This window comes from Platalea leucorodia (genome assembly GCF_965183815.1).
Source record: "Platalea leucorodia genome assembly, chromosome: 1".
Taxonomy (NCBI): domain Eukaryota; kingdom Metazoa; phylum Chordata; class Aves; order Pelecaniformes; family Threskiornithidae; genus Platalea; species Platalea leucorodia.
This window is the reverse complement of record NC_138823.1, coordinates 66,180,476-66,200,159: the sequence shown is the minus strand read 5'-3', so window position 1 is coordinate 66,200,159 and position 19,684 is coordinate 66,180,476. Positions and strand designations below refer to the sequence as shown.

Sequence of the window (19,684 nt, the reverse complement as noted above, 5' to 3'; positions counted from 1 at the left end):
CTGGCCCCTCAGAGAGTGTGTCCAGCAAAATGGATGGTGAGGGCAAGCAGTCCTCCCTTACTCTAAATCTTCAGTGCGCTGAAAGAAGCAGTACAGCTAGTGAATCCCTTCCTCGCATCACATTCTGAAGTCGAGAAGCACCATGCAGACTTGTGCATCTGGCAAGAGAGAGGTCTGGCGTTACAGAAGGAATTGTGCAAGCAGAGACACCTCCTCCTCCAGTGCAGCACAGCCTCTTCCAGCTCCCCAGGGCTCTGGCACAGGAACAAGGTTACACAAGGAACGGCCAGGCTGTGAACTCAGAACAAACGGGCTACTCCACAGCAAAGCTTTCGTTGCAGCACATCTCAAGGTACAAGCACGACAGCATTCCTCCTTCTACTAGGATGTAAGCTACCCTGACACTACACTGCATTTACTCAGAGGCAGAGAGCATCAGCAGCCAGCAGCTCTGGCTCCCGAGCAGGCAGCACCTGGGAAGGCAGAGGAAAGGGGGTCCCTAGTGCTCCATGTCAAGCACAACTCACTGACCTCTTCCATGCAAGCTGAACGCTGCCAGTGGCAGAAGGGAGAGGCACCATCAGCACCATACAAATCACGTCCCAGAGAGCAGTGGAAGGCTGGAGCAGTTACAGAGGTGAAAGGGGATGCTGAGAAGCTGACTCGCCAACGTTTCCTTCAATCATGCATATGTCCTTAAGGCCAGGCTTGATTTCAAACAATCGTCTGCAATATTTTCTTTATGGTGAAAGTAAACAGACCCTCCAAAAAGGAAAAACAACATAAGGAATATTCTAAAATAAACAATGGAAGATAAAAATAGAAAAATAAAACATTAAAAAAATGGAAAAAATAAAATAAAAGAATGATCTATTTTAGGCAGACTTAACCACTCAGGCTGAACAAAAACCTACTAAAATTGCATTAAGGATACATTGTGATAAATGAATACCACACAAAAACCTGCAGGATTTTAATTTCACACAATTTCACACACATATAAACAACTGCAGATCCATCTAATAGTGTTACAGGAAATACTTTAAAAGGATAACATTACACTGGAAATAGCACATGAAACTAACTCATCTTTAGGTTTTGTATTTTTTGCTAAATGTTTTCAAAATATTTAACAAGTAAAAATGTATTTCTAAGGCTTACAATAAGCATTTACTAAGTCTAATAAATCTTCACCAGCTGACAAAGATCACAGTTTAACAAAGAGAGGGCAAAAAGGCAACATGGTTTTAGTGTCAGCATTAATCCTGCAGCCACCTAAAATCTTTCTAATCGGAATACGAAACTTTTAAGAGTTGAGACCTGCACATTTTACCACTTCTAGTAGTATTCAGTGCAGGCAAAAAAACAGCAACAGTTTACAGCTGAGACAAAATCCCTGCTGTATTAGGCCACTCCTGAAGACTTTTTTTGGCATTTGGCTAAAGACTGAACACATACTCTTTTCCAGATAACCAGCTTTTCCAAGCTTTAGTTAACATACCTATACAGAAGTCAGCATCCAGCGTCTCCTGCAGTTTGCCTACATGGTGTAGTTAAGCAAGTAAATGGTAGAAAAGTGGCTATGAAATCCTTTGTAAGGAACATAGTACAGACTACATAAAATACAGTTAAATTCATCTACAGTCAAATCTCTTGGAAAATGTCTTCCCAAAGCAAAGAGAAAACTAGAAATATTAGGCAACTCAGCATTTTATTCACAGACTACACACTTTTAAAACTGTTTTACAATATTTTAGACTGCTCTGGCACTATCCGCATCACCTAATTGCATTTAAATTGCCATGTTATACTACAGTTCTTTACTTGTTTTGTTTTTACTTTTTTCCTTTTTTCAGCTCAACAGCTCATCTACCTAGAGGGATGGAGAGAACGATGCCAGAGATAAGCTGTGTCCATCATACTATCTTGCTTCTCCTCAGGGCAACCATAATTTGTGCAGTACTCCCTCAAGATGCTAGCAGTATTTTTATTTTTTTTTTAACCTAAGAAAGCTGCTTTGGCAAAGGTGGAAAGAACCTAAAGCCCAATTATATTAACAGCCCCATAATGCCCAGCATGAACCAAACCGCTTCCATGACACAAATAACATAGATCTAGCACAGATTGTGATGAAATCAAAGAACAAGGACACAGAGAACTTGGCTAGCAGGATCAGGTACAAGCATATACAGAACAAAGAAGAAATTTATGGCAGCCATTAATATTTGTTAGCATAGCCACATTAAGTTCTGTCCCTCATCCCCATATTTGCGGAGATACTAAGGTCTTTGGGGATGTCTGTATTATTTCTGTAGGAAAGGAAACAGAAGTAGAGGAATACACTGCTGGGAAAATGGGGATACTACTGCAAGAGAAGGGTAGACTAAAAAGCAAACCCAAGTCCTGACAGTAATTACACATAGGAAAGTTTCTGAGGACTTGCTGAAGCACAGAAGATGGCAGGAGAGCAGAGAGGCAGATGGAAAGGTAGGAAAGGGAACACAAAGATACTCATAGTGTGTGCAACAAGTGTACGCAGCATACTCTGATATGCTTCACAAAAAATGCAGGCATTCCAGCACCTTAAGACAAGAGAACATAAAGCCCAAACACTGGGCTTTTCTGACACTTGCAAGGTGCAAATGTGAACAGTGACACAGTCAAGAAAACTGCTTGCTATATTTAAAATACATTTTCCATGTTACGCTTTTTAGAGTAATAATAATATAAAATACATATTTTAGACTTGGAATATGAATAAGCTTACCAAGATGGCAGAAATTATTGCTCATCAATGCATCAGTACCTAACAAAGCTAGCGTTTCTTCAAATATTTACTGGCAATGTCATAAACACCAAAAGAGAAGATCTTCAGTTAAAAGTTGGCTGCAGTAAAAATCCAAACATCTGTATTGACCTACCTTCACTGCCCCACATCTAAGGCTCCTCGAGCTCATGTGCAGGGCTGTAAGACGGTATCATTCTTAAGCACCAGGCTCAAGTGTTTGTTAAGAGATGAGCCCCTGAAAGGCTTCCCCTTTATCAATAGTTTTGTATAAATAGTTTCGGTCTTGCTAATGGCCTTGAAGGCAGAGAGGGAGAAGCCTTTTCATTCAAAGGTTGACCCTGAACAAACACAGCAGTGCCCTGTCTCCCAATTCAGATGAGGGTCAACAGTCATTCACTTCCCCTAATCAGATCCCAGCAGAAACTGCTCTGCAGCAGCTGTGTCACCTTCTTGTTTTCCTCCCAGGCTCCAAGAATAAGTAGGTACCTATAACTTAGCTCAAATCCTCAAAATTTCATGAGGCTCCACAAAAGCAGCGGTTTGTCAAAGTTTTAGGTACAAGGGGAAGATTGCTGTTCAATCAGAAAACTGTGGATGCGTTCAGAGAAAGAGACATGTACCTGAAGTGCTTATTCCGTAAAGACATGCCTCTGGCTTTCAAGCACTCAGGAGCATGAAATGGAAATGGCTTGCTCCGAGTGACCTCAGCCTCCAAAGCCCTGGCTATTGAGTGCTTCCAGACATCCCAGCCTCACACTGCTAGCCACCACTGTAACTGCAGAAAGGGGAAAAAAATTAAATCTAGTTATCAACCTATCTAAAAAGCACAGAAAAAAAACACCACTTGAAAAAAGCAACGCAGGACAGAAATCCTAAGGAGAAAATAGACCCAGCCTCTCCCCTTCTGTTTTACAGCCCCACATACACACTTTCTGAAGCCCAACCCACGATTTTTCTTTAATGAAGGTCACTTTGCAAAGAAGATCCAGAAACATAACCTGTCCAAGTAAGAGCTGCTCCTTGCTTGCTCAGGGTTTCTATCCTGCAGGCACCTTTGCATTAGCCACACAGGACACGTGGACCCTTTTAATTTGCATTTGTTCAGAGGGGCAAGTGCTGTCAGGATTCATTTGCAAAGCCCCCTGAAGAGTGACAGTAATATAATAATGAGCAAATACTTTTCAGCTAAGGGGGGAAGCCTTCCCCTTTGCTAAAACCTCACCTATCCATCACACTCCCAGAAGATGATGCCTTGGTCCCAGGCAAGTACCTCTCCCACACTCACCACCAGAGATGCAACTTCTTCTCCAAACTTTGTACCAACCAGCAGAAACTTGTTTCAGTTTGCTAACGTTAAAATCACAGCCTGCAGCAATTTGGACCTTATTCTGCAACCCTGACTCCCCGAGCCAAGGTAGCTCTTCCCTCACCCAGCAGGCCAACTAATTTGGTTAGGTCTGTTTTCAGGAGTGCTGGGTTATTAGACTCTGGCTTTTATAATTAAACTTTCCTCGTAATAGTTTGTCATCTTAAATGTTCAAATTAGGGAAGCTATCATTAACAAAAAGATATCACTCATGAGTCGCCACAGAGTGAGTGTTCCAGAAACAGGAACAAGGCCAGGAATCAGCTTGGGGACTATGGTAGCAGTACAAAGCACAGTTAGCAGCAGTTATATTTAAAGGATAATTTTACAACCTGGGCCTGTAATTACTTTACACAGAATTAAATTACCACCACCATGAGAAAAAAAAATGAAGCAGAACTGTAGGTGATCCAAAGTAAGTATTTTAATAATCAGACAAATCAGTGACATTCACCAATTTTTCCACCACAACAATGGCTGAAGTAGGGGGCTCTAGGCAACAAGAAGCATTTTTCACAGTACGCCACACTAACTTTTCAATTAGCAGCCCTTGCGGCCTTTCTCAAGCTTACTGCATCCTCCACACCACTTACAGTAAAGTGAACCACATTCCCTGCGTGAGAAGTCTTCTCTTAGAATAAGTATCTTCAGGCAGACAAAACAAGCCATGAGAGGAAAAAAAGAAAAGAAAAAAAAAATATGGAAAAGACTTTTGCATTTATATTGGTATACAAAATAACACATATTCTGTTCCCTTCTAAGCCTTCTCTTTCTTGGAAAAAAACACCATCAGTGGAGAAGAGTGACTGCGACAAGCAGTTGACCCTAATGCTCATTTTCTACTTTTTATTTCCAGCTTTTGGGAAATTATATGTAATATTCAGTCTTCTGCCACTTTTATGCACAGATTTCAATGCAAATCCTCTCTTAGGAAGGCTCCATTTCACAAATAATGGTGGCAGGGAGTCAGGCCCTCTAGAAACAAAAGTACATTAGCAAACCACTTTGGTACATTATATATTCAGCAAAAGAAGTAGGAAGAGTGTGACAGTTTAAAAAAAAAAAAAAATGGTTTTTACTTGGGTTATGAAAAATTGACGGAAGATCCCATGAACCATTCAGAGTCATAGTGGACTCCCACCTCCCACCACTCCTTTCTTCCTGGTAACTGCTAGAGCTGTGAACAGAAAAATCAGAAGCCGCTAAGAGTGAGATAATGTTTACATTTTGTCCTTCCAGAACACAGATAAGGATATATATGCCTGCAGGTGGGTGTGCACATGCAAAGTACGTGAGACAAGAGAAAGGCAGGTACTTTCAGGGCACCAAAAGACGAGTTACCTTTTCTTACTTTTCCCTACATGTTTCACTTGCCCAAAAGTAAAGAAAGGGAGAGCAAGCAAGCTGCTCTTCTGATGTAATAGTTATACTATCCTCTCAAAGCGTGCAAAGAATACACTATACTCTCAACGTACAAGAAATCTTCTATGCTTCAACCAAGTGTCAAAGAAAACATACAACTCTGGGCACAGCTGCACTCAGAAGGACACAAAAGTGCCAGGACTGTAGAAAAATCTAAATTTTGCCTGGGTAGCCAGAGAAAGAGGACTGTTTTGGTTTGGTCAACGGCCAAATTTAATTAAGCGAGTAGATTAGATCTTACCCTTAACGCAGACAAACCTGAGGGAAAGGAGCCTCAGAGTTTATTCATGTTATTATTATGCTAAAAAGTGCATCAACAACGGTTTAAACACAAGACAAGGTTCTGTCTTTGAGTGTGGGAGAAGATGGAAATAAGGAAGGAGAAGAGGAAAACTGGAAATAGGAATTCGAAGTGGAAATTGAGGAAAGAAAAGCAATAACCAACCTCAGCAACCCAAGAAAGAGGGAAGCATTCCTCTCAGCCTGGTTAAGTCCATTAATGGCCAGTTTCCCCTCCTAGAAGTGGAAACATCTGAACAAAGAGGATTTCAACATTTGCATGCACTATCACAGCATCAGAATGCTAAGTTTGTAAATCTTCCCACCAGTTAAAAGTAACCTTATAGATCAGTGTATAATGTAAACATAGATTTCAGTAAAACTTGCACAGAAATTAGTATTTTTTTAAACAGTTCCTATTCTGGGACTATATATAATTGCCTGACTGGATTAATAAATTATCTTTCCAGCAGTACTCTTATTAGTTTTCTGTAGCAATCTTATTGGCCACAGTTCAATTGTTTTCTAAGAGGCATCTTGTAAATGCATTAAAATACATTTTCACATAGAAGTATTTTTGATTACTCTACCTCACTTCATTTAGATTTCCTGACATGAGGGATGTACCAACACCTACTTCCTTTCATCTTCATAAACACACACTTAAGATATATGTCATAACACTCAATGTTCTGGGCAGAGAAGAGGAAACACCATTATTTTAAAAGAATGTCCATATTTAACATCATTATCACACACCAGCTGTCACGATATAATGTGCGAGATTGCACACATTTTATGTAAAACTAACCTTGGACAACCCTGTGAGTTTCATGCTCTTAGTGATTTAACATAAACGCATATTTTTAAGGCAAGACATTTGCACCTAGATAGATAGATAAATTCATCTGTATTTCAATAGACTATCATGGATCGATCAAGACAAAAGATGAACAATGGAAAACAACTGCCAGAACTTTTAATCCCAAAATAGTTTTGGCAATGCAAAATATTACTGCCTCTACCCAGAGACTGCCATCCTTATAGCTGAACAGGCACAGCAGCTCATACACGCTTTTCTTAACTGCTTCCATACAGTCAGCCAGGTTGTGCAAGCAGTATTCAGCGTCCACACAGACAGTGCACAAGACTGCCATAATTGCTAAAGTAAACACAGATAGATTTTTTTAAATAGAATTTGAGCCTTTGTAAGCGAGTCTTTAGAAGCAGAACATGAAATCTCAGACCATGTGCACAGGACAAATATAGATGTGTTTGACAGGACTCCGCTAAACATTTTGTTTTAAAAGCCTATAGAAACATATGTCCCAAAGAAAGTGACAAGGACATACAAAGTACTCCCAGCGAATCCACGTTGGGCATACAGTACATTTTAAGGAGAGCCACCTGTCCTGGTTCCAGAAGTAGCACTGTGATATTTTAACAAGGAGAATGTAAATGACCTGGGGGAGCAGCATAACAGAAATTCCGCAATGGGATTCCTTAATAAAGCGCTTGTGGTCACTACATCATATCACACTATTCTGTGACCTTAAGGTTAGGAAAACATTAAAAAAAAAAAAAACCACCCCACACCATCAGCAAAGCAAAAAATCCCAGACCAGCCATACAGAGAGCATAGTCATTTGCATCAAGTGTGCGATGCCAATATTTCCTCACCTTTAGTGTCTAAAGTAATATTATTTTGGAAAGAAAAACTGATCTCAAAGGCAACTAGACTAGGACTATTCTCTTTTATTAATAGTAAAGAAATAAAAATTAAGAGGAATCCTGAATTCTGGCCTGTCATGAACCACTCCTGAAAACATCAGTATTTCATAACAAGCTGGTCAGATGTATTTAACATACGGCCTTTATCTTACAATTTTAATTTCGTAATGATTGTTACCAATTACAACAAATCCAATTGGAAGAACCTGCAATGGAAAATATTCAGAAAAACACTGTACATATACCTTGGGTGTTTTGGGGGAAAAAAGCAGCACCACAAACACTGAAACTAAGAAGCCCAGTCTCCTGCCCGGCTTTGTCCATAGGTGATAATCTGATAATCACTGAGGCCTCTGGCTTAAAAAACAAGACAAACCACTGAAATCTCTCTCACGGACTGGGCATTCTGCCTGATCCCTTAGGATGCCAAAAGGTGGGGCCCTCAGGGGAGGAAGTAGATGTAAAGTTTCTCTTCTTTTTTCTGGCTGCTTACACACACACACAAAACAGACACTATTATCATTACAATTGAGACCTCTACATACCCATCAGCTTAAATTGGAACTAGAGAGAAGGTCAGAAGTTGGCAGTGTGAGGAGGAACACAGCAGTCACTCAGCATGATCCCTGAAGCCTTGTCCCCATAAGAAATCAGGTTTGTACAAAACAATCCCACAAAACCAAAGCAATCATCGACCCAATGACAAACTAGTGACGTCCTTATCTATTTTAACCCAGTAAGACTACTGTTGCGAGAACCGTCTTGAGGCCAAACACAGTGGGGTCCGCTCCTGCAGCAGTGTTCTGCCTCTGGCTCACAGCCCCATGGGGCCAGCCTACGGCAGGTTGCCCAAGGGCTCTGCCGGAGTTTGGCTGCCTGCACCCGAGGCCAGCTCTGAGACAGTGCGGGTGTGTGACCCAAAAAGCTGGTAGAAGCCTTGACTCCCCATATCACTCCAGAGCTCCAGCACTGGGCCCCAGCCTGAGCAATGCCGCAGCTACGCCTGCACCCAGCCATTTTCCCGGTGGAGCCTGCCCCACCGACACGACTCCCTGGATGGACCTCAGGTCTCACTGTGGTGCTGCTGGTGACCACGGGAGCAGAGCTGCCCCCGGCTACCAGCTCCAGTCCTGCTCTGCTCGCCTCGCTGGCGCACGGTGGGCCTGCGTCCCATCAGGGAGCCCCGCGATGCCTGTCCTCCTCATCCTGTGGGGCAGCTCCTCCTTGGTGGCTTGTCGCCATTCAAGGTTTCCTCTATGCCTGGGTGCTTCCTCGCCCTCCCTAATGGCAGCTTTGCTCTGCGAGAGTATCAGGATGACTTGGATAGGGCTGGAGTTTGACCCTAATCACTTGAGGACTGGTCTTCTGCCCATTCAAGTTGGTTATTGCCTTTTCAGGGTTGGAAACTAGTTTGCTGCCTGCACACCTGAGACCTGGTACCAGCAGACCAGAGGCAGTTGAGCAGCTCACCACATTTACTGGTTTGCATCGTTCTGACTAATTGAAAAACTAAGTAACTGCACATTGAGAATACAGAGGCAGCAAGCTTCTTGTGCAGGCTCAAAAAATCCGTTTTACGTCAAAACTCCCGGTCATTGTTTCCAAACTCTGGCACCCGGAGATGAGATCCTAAAGCAAGGCAAGCATGGACTTTATCCACCAATTTCACCACAAGTAATACCAGGGGTTTTGCACTATTTTTTTTTTCATCTCAGATTCCAATTTCCATCTTAATTATCAGAGGAATTTCCTAGAACAGAGTGACTTAAGTGGATGGTTATATCCATATTCTAGTACTCTGCACCTTAAATACTCTGCGAACAACGGCGGCAGAGGTCAAGTGTTTTTATCATTACCTGCCAAGTGCAGTCATTTTTAAATAATCTCCCTTTCTCAAAGTGGTACTGATTTTGATGGATTTTCCTAGGAAAAAAAGGATGAGAGATCATTTAATTAAAGCACAGATTTGGGTCCCAGGGCTCAGTGCCAACCTCTGTGATCAATCTCCTCTAAAACCTTGCGCACGTTCCACCATGGCTCTGGGGTTAGCTAGACTGAGAACAACTGCTATTTTCTCCTTATTAAGTGCTGGACCCAATGCACGCTACCTAATTTGCTTCTAAACACCCAACTACTAATAAAATTTGAACCAAAATCTCAAAACAATTCATTGCCACGTGTGCACTCAAGAGACTGTGCTCAGAAGAAGATTAACATTTCAAAACTAAGCTCTTGGAAACGCTGGTATGAAGGTTGCCCAAACAATCACATTTGAGCCCTCTGGTGCATGCACTTAAGGATATAGTCTTTAATTACTGAACTGCTTTTACCGCCAACACTTCATTCAGCATTCAGTTTGACATGCTCACCCAAGGCATAGCAATCCAGCATTCAGTTTTACCTGCCCTGGTCAGAATGCAGCCATATGCATTATTTACTGAATACTGTTAAGTCCCAGCTTGGAGTACAAACAATCTTGTTGGCAGCTTTCCTGTGGCGTTTAGCATTAAGCACCTGCATATTTCTGAAGCAAGGTTAGTTATTTTCAGCATCACTCTTTTGAGGAGAGGAGGGTACATCTCCTCTACTTCACAGGTAAGAAGTGAGACTGTGTAGACACAGTAAGGCCAAAAAGTCTCCACTAACTTGAGGCACCCAACTTAAAGTGCTGCTGATGTCATTTTTTTCAGAGTACTCTGCATTTCAGAGAACTCTGCATCCTCAAAAGGAAACACAGTCTCCACTGGCCTCTGCCACAGCAGACAACACCCAGCACTTCTGCAAAAAAACCCACATAAAGTAAAGATACATAGGTGCAATTAGAGAAACATTGTAAAAACAAGAAAAAGGCATTAGTGATTTGTACAGCTTCACACAGGGCAGTTTTCTTCTGTGGCAGAAAAAAACAAACAAACAAACAAAAAACACAAAATCCAACCCCAGCAGTCAACAGTCAATTTCTCTAATCATGAAAACATTTGCTTTTTTTTTTTTTCAGTATAAGCCCTCTCCATTTTTCCATCAGAGAACAAGTGGTTCTACCAGACAACACCTCCTTCAGCAATTCATCCCCTTGAAAGATTTGCTGTGCACTGAACACAAGACGCACACAACACAAGAAGTGCTCACTAACTTGTGAACCCCTTAAAGACGTTCCCTCCCTTTCAGTACCTCTTCAGTCATAAAAGGTTAAAGTCCCCCACCTGAGAGCTTAGGAGATTAAAGAGAGAAAAAAAACATCCGAGTCATCACTTCCGGGCATTTTAGTGCTGAGTAGTACATCCCTCAGAAACTTCACTGACAATTCAAAGCTTGGCATTCTTTTGGTCCCATCAGATCTGAACAGTATTTCAGTATTTCCACAATATATTTCACTATTGATAACAGTAATGATTCTGTGTAAGTCAAAAAGTCAATCAAGTGTTACTGCTTCAATGAAACTGTCAGCCTTCCCTATAAACATGGCTTTCAAATAAATAGAGACAATGAATCAACATTCACATATTCAACCCATTTCCAGCACAGAAACTGTAAACCCAGGAGCTACATACAGCATGGGTTGATATTATGCAGGAAACATTTCGAATTCCTTAAGTAGCTGCTCTTGCTGAAAAGTAGACCATTATCTACAGTCTTACTGCCCAGGGATAAGCAACATGTACTTTATGAAGATAATTCAGAATTGATTGATATGTTGTGGTTTTTAAAGACAAAATAGAATATCTGCATGGGGAATGTACCCAAAATCTGTAACAACAGGTTTGGCAATGAAACTTTCAAATATGCAATAGCATTTTTACTGACACAAAGCACCAAATCTCAAATATCTTGCAAAATATTAAGTGGCACTATACTTATTTGTGCTTGTTACTCTAGTTCTCCTGATAGAGAGGTATCAAAAGAACGAAGAAATAAAGTTCCATCTCTTTTTGCTTATCCAAGTATTCAAGATAGTATGCAAGCGTACCAGCTCGTTACCCCAGCTTTCGCCTTATCAAGAGAGGCCAGCAAAACTATTCTTGAGAAAACAGGAAAGCATACTTAAGTGACATTAATTTGACACTTTCCTCCACGACAGTTTTAGGAATGACAATGGAGGATCCCACACACTAAGCATTTCTTTTAAAATGCAGATGTATGACTTAACAGAGAATACTAAAAAGTACAAATAGGCATTTGAGTTCAAAAAGCACAATAGTTTTACTGTTGCTCTTCACAGCATTAACAGCTTCAGAATATTTTCAAAAGATAAGTAATTCTACATGCTTCATTTTGCATTTCTTGTCCACTCAAAATTCCTGTGGATGTAAATGGGAAACCTAACCAGCAAAGGCAGCAAATTATTTTAGAACAGGTTCTAATAATAGCTTGCTTAAGCATCAGTCCACACCACAATACCTTAAACTCTGAAGAGTAACTCAGTGATAAATGTGAGCGTAGATGTGCACACCTGCACATCAACTTGCTATGCAGGCTAGCAAGCAAGTAGGAAAATAAGTGATATGTGTATCTCATGGTGCACACAAAGTTCAAAGAATCCTTCCAGAGGAGAATTAATGCCTTCTGAAAAGATACTGACTTTTCCTCCACATATGTAATCAAAGTCATTCTATTGTACTTACCAATATTTTGTTATCCACTTTATCTCCCTTGGTTTCCAGCTTTACTTTCTTCTTGACCGAAATTTTTATTTTCCTCCCAATAACATCCCTGACACTTTCTGAAATAAAAGAAAATACCTTAATTAAATACCTTCAGTGTCAACACGGGAAGGAAACAGACAAGTCAAGTCTTCAAGGAAGACCACTGTCAAGTTTTCAGAAAGACTCAGAGCTATGTTGTTCAACTGCTTGCATTCATGGAAGTCTCACACACATGCACCAGTATTAAACATAACCTAACTCAAGTACAACTTTTTTAAGTAAGTCATCTACACAATAATTTATGCCTACTATGATAGGATTATGGATTTCATATGCCAGGATTCCAAACATAATTTGATATTTCTTTCCAGCACTACTTACACATCAAAAGTATTCTCATGACAAGCCCCAGCACTGCTTAGCTCTACTCTGGGAAAATACAACAAATTCCTCACTTGCTATTATTGGTACCTGAAAACTTGCTAAAGCCAATTAGCTTCTCGCATTGCAAAAATTTTAGCTTGTTGTTTTGAATATCAGTGAGGCTAAACAGGTCAGATAACGGAAAAGCCAAGTGTTCACACATTTTGCACTCTGCGCACTTAAGCTGCAAAGCAAACTAAGCCGACTTCCAGATACTAACACCTGACAGCTACGCAGTGGACGCTACGGAAGGCAACACTGGTCTCGGTCCAAGTTCCAACGACAGTGCAGACACCTCATGGTGCCAACACCAAAGTTACATTAATTGCCGTAATGTTTTAATACGTATATGCGTACACACGTGTATGCAGTCTCTGCCAAGTACCAAACGAACCAGCCTTTCCCCTGAACGTTTGCACCCTGGCCTGAAGGGAACATATACACAGGAAACAGTGTCAGAAAGCTTATACAACTACTGACACTGATGTAACTGGGAGATAAACAGAGGAGTTCATCTAGAAGAGCCAATTTGGCACCTTCCCTAAGTTTCAGTCCCCAGCCCCCACAGAAAAGGAATGAGAAAAAAATCTTTTAAACACATTAACCTATTTCCAGCACTACAACTGGCATCTGTAAAAGGCAAGTCTCCACCCTCCCCAGACTCACACACTTTGCCCTCGTGCACGCTAAAGTTTAAAGGCTAAAACTGAAGATAATGGGCTCTTCCTAAGGCTTTTAATTATAGTGCTTTGTATAGCACTTTTCTGCACAATTTTCATCCAGCAGTCAGAGTGCCTTAGCGCAAACAACACGCCATTTATTAAGCCTGGACATTTAGCCCAGGCCACAGCGTTCTGCCTGCAGGGCAGGAGGGTGTGCAAGTCAGAAACGTGCCTGGTTGGAGCGAGACTCCACCAGAAAGAGGTCTTTCTGCAGAATCGGCATGTCTTCCCCAGGAATTTTGATTTTCCTATCAGGAAACAAAAGCTCCTCGGTAGCAGCGGCTTGCCCGGCGAGAAGCCTGCCCCAAGCCGAGGCAGCCGGGTGGCAGAGGGCCAGCGCGGCCGGCTCCCAAGGCAACCGCTTGGTCAGGAGCCAGGCTGGAAGCTCCCCGGGCAGCCAGGTAAGCAAAGCCCGGGGGAAAGTCCAGCCCCGGCCTCCCTATGTGAACTGTTTTCCCGAGGCTTCCTCTCCCATGGGTAATGCCTAATTCTGGTCTTTCTGGCCCTGCTTGGGAACCCAGAAGCGAGCTGACCACACAGTCTTTTTCATGAAGTCCTACCACCTTGCAGAGGGAAAGGTATTGCAGCAGTCTCTGCTACTTTACCTCCACCCCCAGCCTCTGCCTTTTGGTTTCTCCTCTCCCACAAACAGCTCCGAGTGCCTGCGTATAGCAAGGGCCTTCCTCCTGCGGCGCCGGCCGGGGGCAGACCCGCTCCCCTTCCCCGTCCCACAGGTCCCACGCAGCAGCAGCGGGAACGACTGCAGGCCCTCAGCTCCAGCGCTCGTACTTCAACAAGCGATAGGCAGAGGATGGGCCTGGCACCCGAGACTCCTCCGCAGAGCGTGGGGACGTCAGCTCCCTCCAAGGCTCCATCTGCCAGAAAGGGCTAGAAATGCTTCTTCAAAGAGTTAAGATATAGATTTCATAGATACTCCCCATGTGGCTGAGGACACTCCTTCACACGTTGGCCACAAGTGGACTTGCAAAGCAGTTTTTCAGATGAGAGATGGAAACACAACATTACGGCTCCTATTTTCAAAGTGCTCATTCATTTTTAACACCAGAGACTATGAGTGCCTGCCTTCAGACACCTGCACCTCGGAGGAGTGGATCCAGGTGAGCCAACAGTAAGAGAGGGTTTTTTGAAGACTACAACCTACGAGACCCAACACGGGAAGTGAGTAACAGAACAAAAACTGCAGCTCAAACACTCCTACCCTCAGTTTAATCTCCACGCTCCAATCACTAAGTGCTAAGGCTCATCCTTTCATCCTGTTCTCAAAACACAGGGTTACTACAAAACACCTATTTAAAAGGTTAAAATTTAACATGCAGGCACCAAAACTCTGCTAGAAATCACACCAATCTACGTGAACAGATCCACACACCCCAGAAGAGCCCTTGACAAAGCAAGTTGAGTGGGTGCAGGGCACCAGGACTGGGGGGTAATTCTTAAAATTGTCCGAAGCCACCAGAGGACAGGATGCATGAAGATGCTCACTTTGCTTTTCCCTGTAATATGCACCACAGCCCACCTACAACACACTAGAGTGCAGCACAGAGTCACAGTGAGTAAGAATTACCATGTATTTAGCACTGAAAACATACCTGGCCATTTTAAAAAAGAAAAGGTTCATGGTTTTGACCATAGCTACTCCTAGTACACTTCCCAGCCCATCATTTCTTAGTAGCAAGCTATAAAGTTAGTAACCCCACAGTTTGCACGTTAGAAGGATTGCAAAATAGATTTATTTTGTCTGTACAGAAAAAAAAATCTGTGACATCGGCAACTTTCCATCCAGATTTTTACCAGTATTTTATAAATGTTAAAACCAGTTCCCACCAATAGCACTGCCCGTCGAACCTGAAGGAAATGCAAGTGTAAACGAACTGGGAGAGGTTTTTAAGGACTGTATTCAACGCAACATGTACCTTGTTGCCTGACAAATTTCTGTTTCCATCTGTCATTAAGGCAACGCTTTATTCTAATGTTGGTGAGATCCTTAGATCTCTCGTTAACAGGCAAAACTACAACCGAAAGCAAAGGAAGTCTGGCCTGACCAAGGCGGCTGAGGACCAGGCCTAGAGCATCAGACCTGTTACCCCCAAATGACACTGGTTACCAACGTACAGCGTTAATGATCCGTTTACCAAAATAGCAAAATACCCAACAGCGATGACAGCATTTTCAGGGTCCTTACCATCACCTACGGTTTCCTAAGCGTATACCATGCAACATGGGGGTTCGCGTGCATGTGGCCGTGAAACTTTAATTACAAATACCCTCGCTCCCTCGTACGCATAGGGGAAAACGAGCCTTAAGCTACGCAGGGGAAAAATAAAAGGTAAGGAGCAGAGCCACAGCTGGGCGGCTGAGCCGGCGCCGCCGGGCTGAGGCGCCGGGAGGACCTGCCGGGCGGCGGGCGGGTGTCCCGGCACACCGGGCGGCATCCCGGGGCCGGGGGGAGCCCCGCGCTGCCCGGGGCCGGTTACACAGCTACAGCCCCTGCCCGGGGCCGCCCCCCCGCCCCCCGCCGCAGGCCCGCAGCCCCCGCCCGCCCGTTCCCCGCGGGCAGCAGCGGGGCCAAGTGCCGGCGGCGCGGCCTCGCCGCCCCCCGCCGGCTCCTCAGGGCCCCCCCGACCCCGCGGAGCCCCCTCCGGCACCCGCGGACCCCCCTCGGCTCCCCCAGCCAGCCCCCGCGGAGCTGCCCCCGGCCCCACGGACACCCCCCGGCCCCGCGGCCGCCCCCGCGTCCCCCCCCACCGGCAGCGCCGCAGCCCGGGGTCGCGCAGGGCGGCCTCCAAACTTGCCCCCACCTTCCCCCGGGACCCGGCCCCCCCCGCCGCCATGCCCCGTCCCTTACCGATCAACTCTTTGGGGACGTCGGAGCCCTCCTCGGCCATGGTGGCGCTGCCCGGGGGTGCCCGGTGGCGGGGCTGCTTCAGCGGCTGGCCGTCCCTGCGCCGGGCGAGGCGGGCATGCAACCGGCGGGGCGGGGGAGGAGGGCCGGCCGTGCGCCTCGCTGCGCTGCGTGTGCGGTCGGTGCGGCGAGGGCGGACGGAGGGAAGGGGCTTCTCCCGCCCCGCGGAGCCCGCTCCCTCCGCGCTACATGACGCCCCCGGCTGCCGGCGCGGCCAGGAGGGGCATTTCCAGGGGAGGAACGGCCCGCAGGCAGCCCTCAGGCGCGGCGGGCCGGGCTCACGGCAGCCCCCGCGCCGGCTCCCTCCTTCCCCCTCACACGGCCGGGCCCTCCGCGCCGCCCGGCTCCCCCCCGCCCGGCACCGGCGGCTCAGGCGCGGGCGGCAGGAGGAGGAGGAGGAGGCGGAGGCGGCGGCGGCGGCTGCCCCCGCCCCGGGAGGGCTGGCGCCCTCGCCCCGGCCCGGCCTCCTCACCTCGCGAGAGCCGCCGGGAGCCGCCCGCCCGCGCCCACCGCGCACCCGGCGGCAGAGGGGGAGGCGGCCGGGCGCATCGCCCTCAGGAAGCCATCGCGCCCGCCCCGCCGCGCAGAGGGAGGGGGGGAGGAGGAGGGCCGCGGGCCGGGAGATCCAGCGCGGCTCAGCCGGCCCCTCCTCCGCCCGAGCGGCCCCGGCGCTGCGGCGGGCCCGGGCGGGCGGCGGCGGGGGCCACCTGCCGGCGGCCGCCAGTGGCGCGGCGCAGCCGGCCCGGCCCGGCCCGGCCCCCCCCGCGCCGCAGGCCCCGGCCGCAGCGGGGCGTGTGGCGGCGGCGGCGGCCCTGCCCCGCAGACGCTGCCTCTGGCGGGTGCTCCTCCGGGCTCTGCGCCGCGGGGAGCCTCCCCCGGGCTCAGCCCGTTAACACAGGTGTGTGGTGGGAAGGGGGTGGCTGCCAGCGCCAGGCCGGTGCTCCCCGCCCGGGAGGGGGATTGCCCGGGCTGGGTCACTGCAGGCCCGGCAAGGGGGCAACCTTTGGTCCAGCACTCCTCTGCCTCTCCCTCGCTCCCCCACTCCGTGGCCGTAGGGAGGGCAGCCGCTCCAGCACCTGCGCCGAGATGAGGCCCTCGCCGCGGATCGCGTAGCCAGCTCCCGGTGCGGGGAGCGGCGAGGCCCCCAGCCGGCGCTGGGCTGAGGGGAGCCGGGCGCGCCGGCTGTCCCGGGGCCGGGGGAAGACCCAGGCCCTGCAGCGCTGCGCCCTTGGGGATTCTGGTCGTGCCTTGCCAGCCGCCTTACAGAAACGCGGCACGCGAGGTGCCTAATGGCACCTGTAAAAATAAGAACAGAAAGGTGCTTATTGGATGAGAGCGAAGGACGAGGCTCGGCAGCTCTGGAAATCCTTCGGCTTGCTCCTGGGAGCCGTGCCTGGTTCCAGTGAAAGGATCATTTTCACTGCAGCAGGACCGTGATTGGTCGCCCTCCATCCTGAAGGGGTGGATTACTGCGTAAACCTCATACGCCAGGCGCTCCACAAGTGAGTGACGGATCTGGGAGATCACAGTCATTTATGTCTAATTAAGAAATCTGAAATGCGTTCAGCGAGAGCAACAACGTAAACCCCAGAAGAGTTATTTTTCCGGTACAATACTGTACTGCTGCACTCTGTGTCTCAGGGACCCCTGCATACCCCGGTCTTCAGAAGAAACGTGACCAGCAGTTTGAAATTGGGGTGACTTGTCAAACAATTTTATTATGATTCCCCATGGCACCAACCAGATCTCTAAATAATGTCAGAGATGGTTTTACCAACACAGATAAGGTTACTACAGAAATGGCTACAATTTGCTCTCTTTCCAGTTTGCTGTTTACATGTAGTGAATAAGGACATCCTTAAAAGAAAACAAATGTGGATATATTAGTAAAGGAATATAGTAAAGAAGCCGTGTGCTTTTAATATATAGCAATGTCAACCAAATCTTATCTAGATATGAATGTGTGTATATATAGATAGATAGATAGATAGAATGCACTGTATTCCCTTTCCATTGACGGTCCTCTTCTCTCTTTTCCTCACTGTATCTGCATCCTTTTCTGATGTATGCAGCATACCTGCTGACCTCTTCCTTTCCTTTCTGCTAGTCTTTCCTCACAGCTCAGCAGAAAACTGCGTTTCTTGCTTGCTGTATGCACACCAGCTTACTTCCACCAAGGAACATGGGCGTCTTTCGGCAGGAAGCGAAAAAAGAATTGAGAAGTTCACATCTTTTCTAATACCCAGGAGGGGAAAATCAGATTAAGTCTGCATACGAAAGGCCATGTAATTTCATGCAGTTACTTCTGTATTGAGTCTAACACCCTGTGTTCAGCTAAAACTTCCAGAAAGATATCTTCTCTTCCATCACGATTCACCTGGTTTGCAAAAAATGTACATTTTTGCATCTATGACTGCTTATACACGAAGCATGACAGTTTCTCATGCTGCGCTAAGCCACTGCCTCGTTTCTGTCTGAAACAGCATTTGAAGCATGGGCCTTGCTTGCTTGGCTGCTGCCAGACAACCGCAGGCCTCTCAGCATGCATCAGCTGCAAAAATGATGTGTTCCTTCCCGGCCCTCCTGCCTGCGGCGTTCTGCTGGGACACTGCTAGCACCTCCTCCCTCCCAGCTTCCGACCACACGAGCTGGCCAGCACAGCGAGCCCAGGATGTGTAAAGAAAAAAAAAAATGATGGCAGCAGGCAGGGCTTTTTTATTTTGTTTTGTTTTGTTTTTTTAATCAATCACCAGCACTATAGGCTAATGAAGTAGCACTGCCAAGGCTACTGCATAATTCCTGCTTTGGCGCCTAGGAGCCTGGGCCTGGTTCAAGGTAGGGGAGGTACAGACTAATCTCAGGTGGATTAGTGCTCCCTAGGCCAGGTTCAATCAGCAAGATGCATCGTTTCCCATTCCTTATTCCCTGGACAGGAGGCAGAACATGGTTGCCCAGGCAGGCTGCTGCTTCTTGCTCCTCCAACTACAGTAATGCCTAGATATTGGCGGTATCGCAACATCAGTCTGACCTGTGAAAAGAAGGGCGTTTCCAATCCCAGGAGTCCACCTCCCAGCGCAGAGAGGACTGGACCACCTTCCCAGGGATCCCAAACTATCAACTCCCAGAGCCTCCCAAACAGAGACTTTTCTCCGCAGTTTACAGGCAAAGCCACACCATGGAGAGTTTGCTGGCTTTGTAAGGAGGTGTGATTTTCCTCCTTCTCTGTTGACCCTTACTCTCCACTACTCAGTTTGGCAGGGACGCAGTTGTCACAGACATAGTCCCCAGCAGCGAGGACATTTGAAGTTCAGCCCCCTACAGCAAGTCATCCGTACCCGCTTGCGGCTCTTTACCACTTTCCATGTTGTGCCAGTGTGAGAAATTGTG

General features: G+C 46.5%; 1 protein-coding gene across 4 annotated transcripts in view; it reads right to left on the bottom strand.

Annotated features, from left to right (window-relative positions):
- The window catches only part of CARMIL1 (capping protein regulator and myosin 1 linker 1), a 200,513-nt gene extending 183,872 nt beyond the window's left edge, over window positions 1–16,641 (bottom strand). For all 4 annotated transcript variants that reach the window (XM_082322077.1, XM_082322078.1, XM_082322080.1 and 1 more), the window contains exons 1-2: window positions 16,241–16,641; window positions 12,209–12,306 (exon numbers count right to left, since the gene is read on the bottom strand). In XM_082322077.1, the coding sequence (XP_082178203.1) occupies window positions 12,209–12,306; window positions 16,241–16,280 (138 nt within the window). In that variant the 5' untranslated portion in view covers window positions 16,281–16,641. The remainder of the gene's footprint in view (window positions 1–12,208; window positions 12,307–16,240) is intronic.
- Window positions 16,642–19,684: the final 3,043 nt, after the last annotated feature.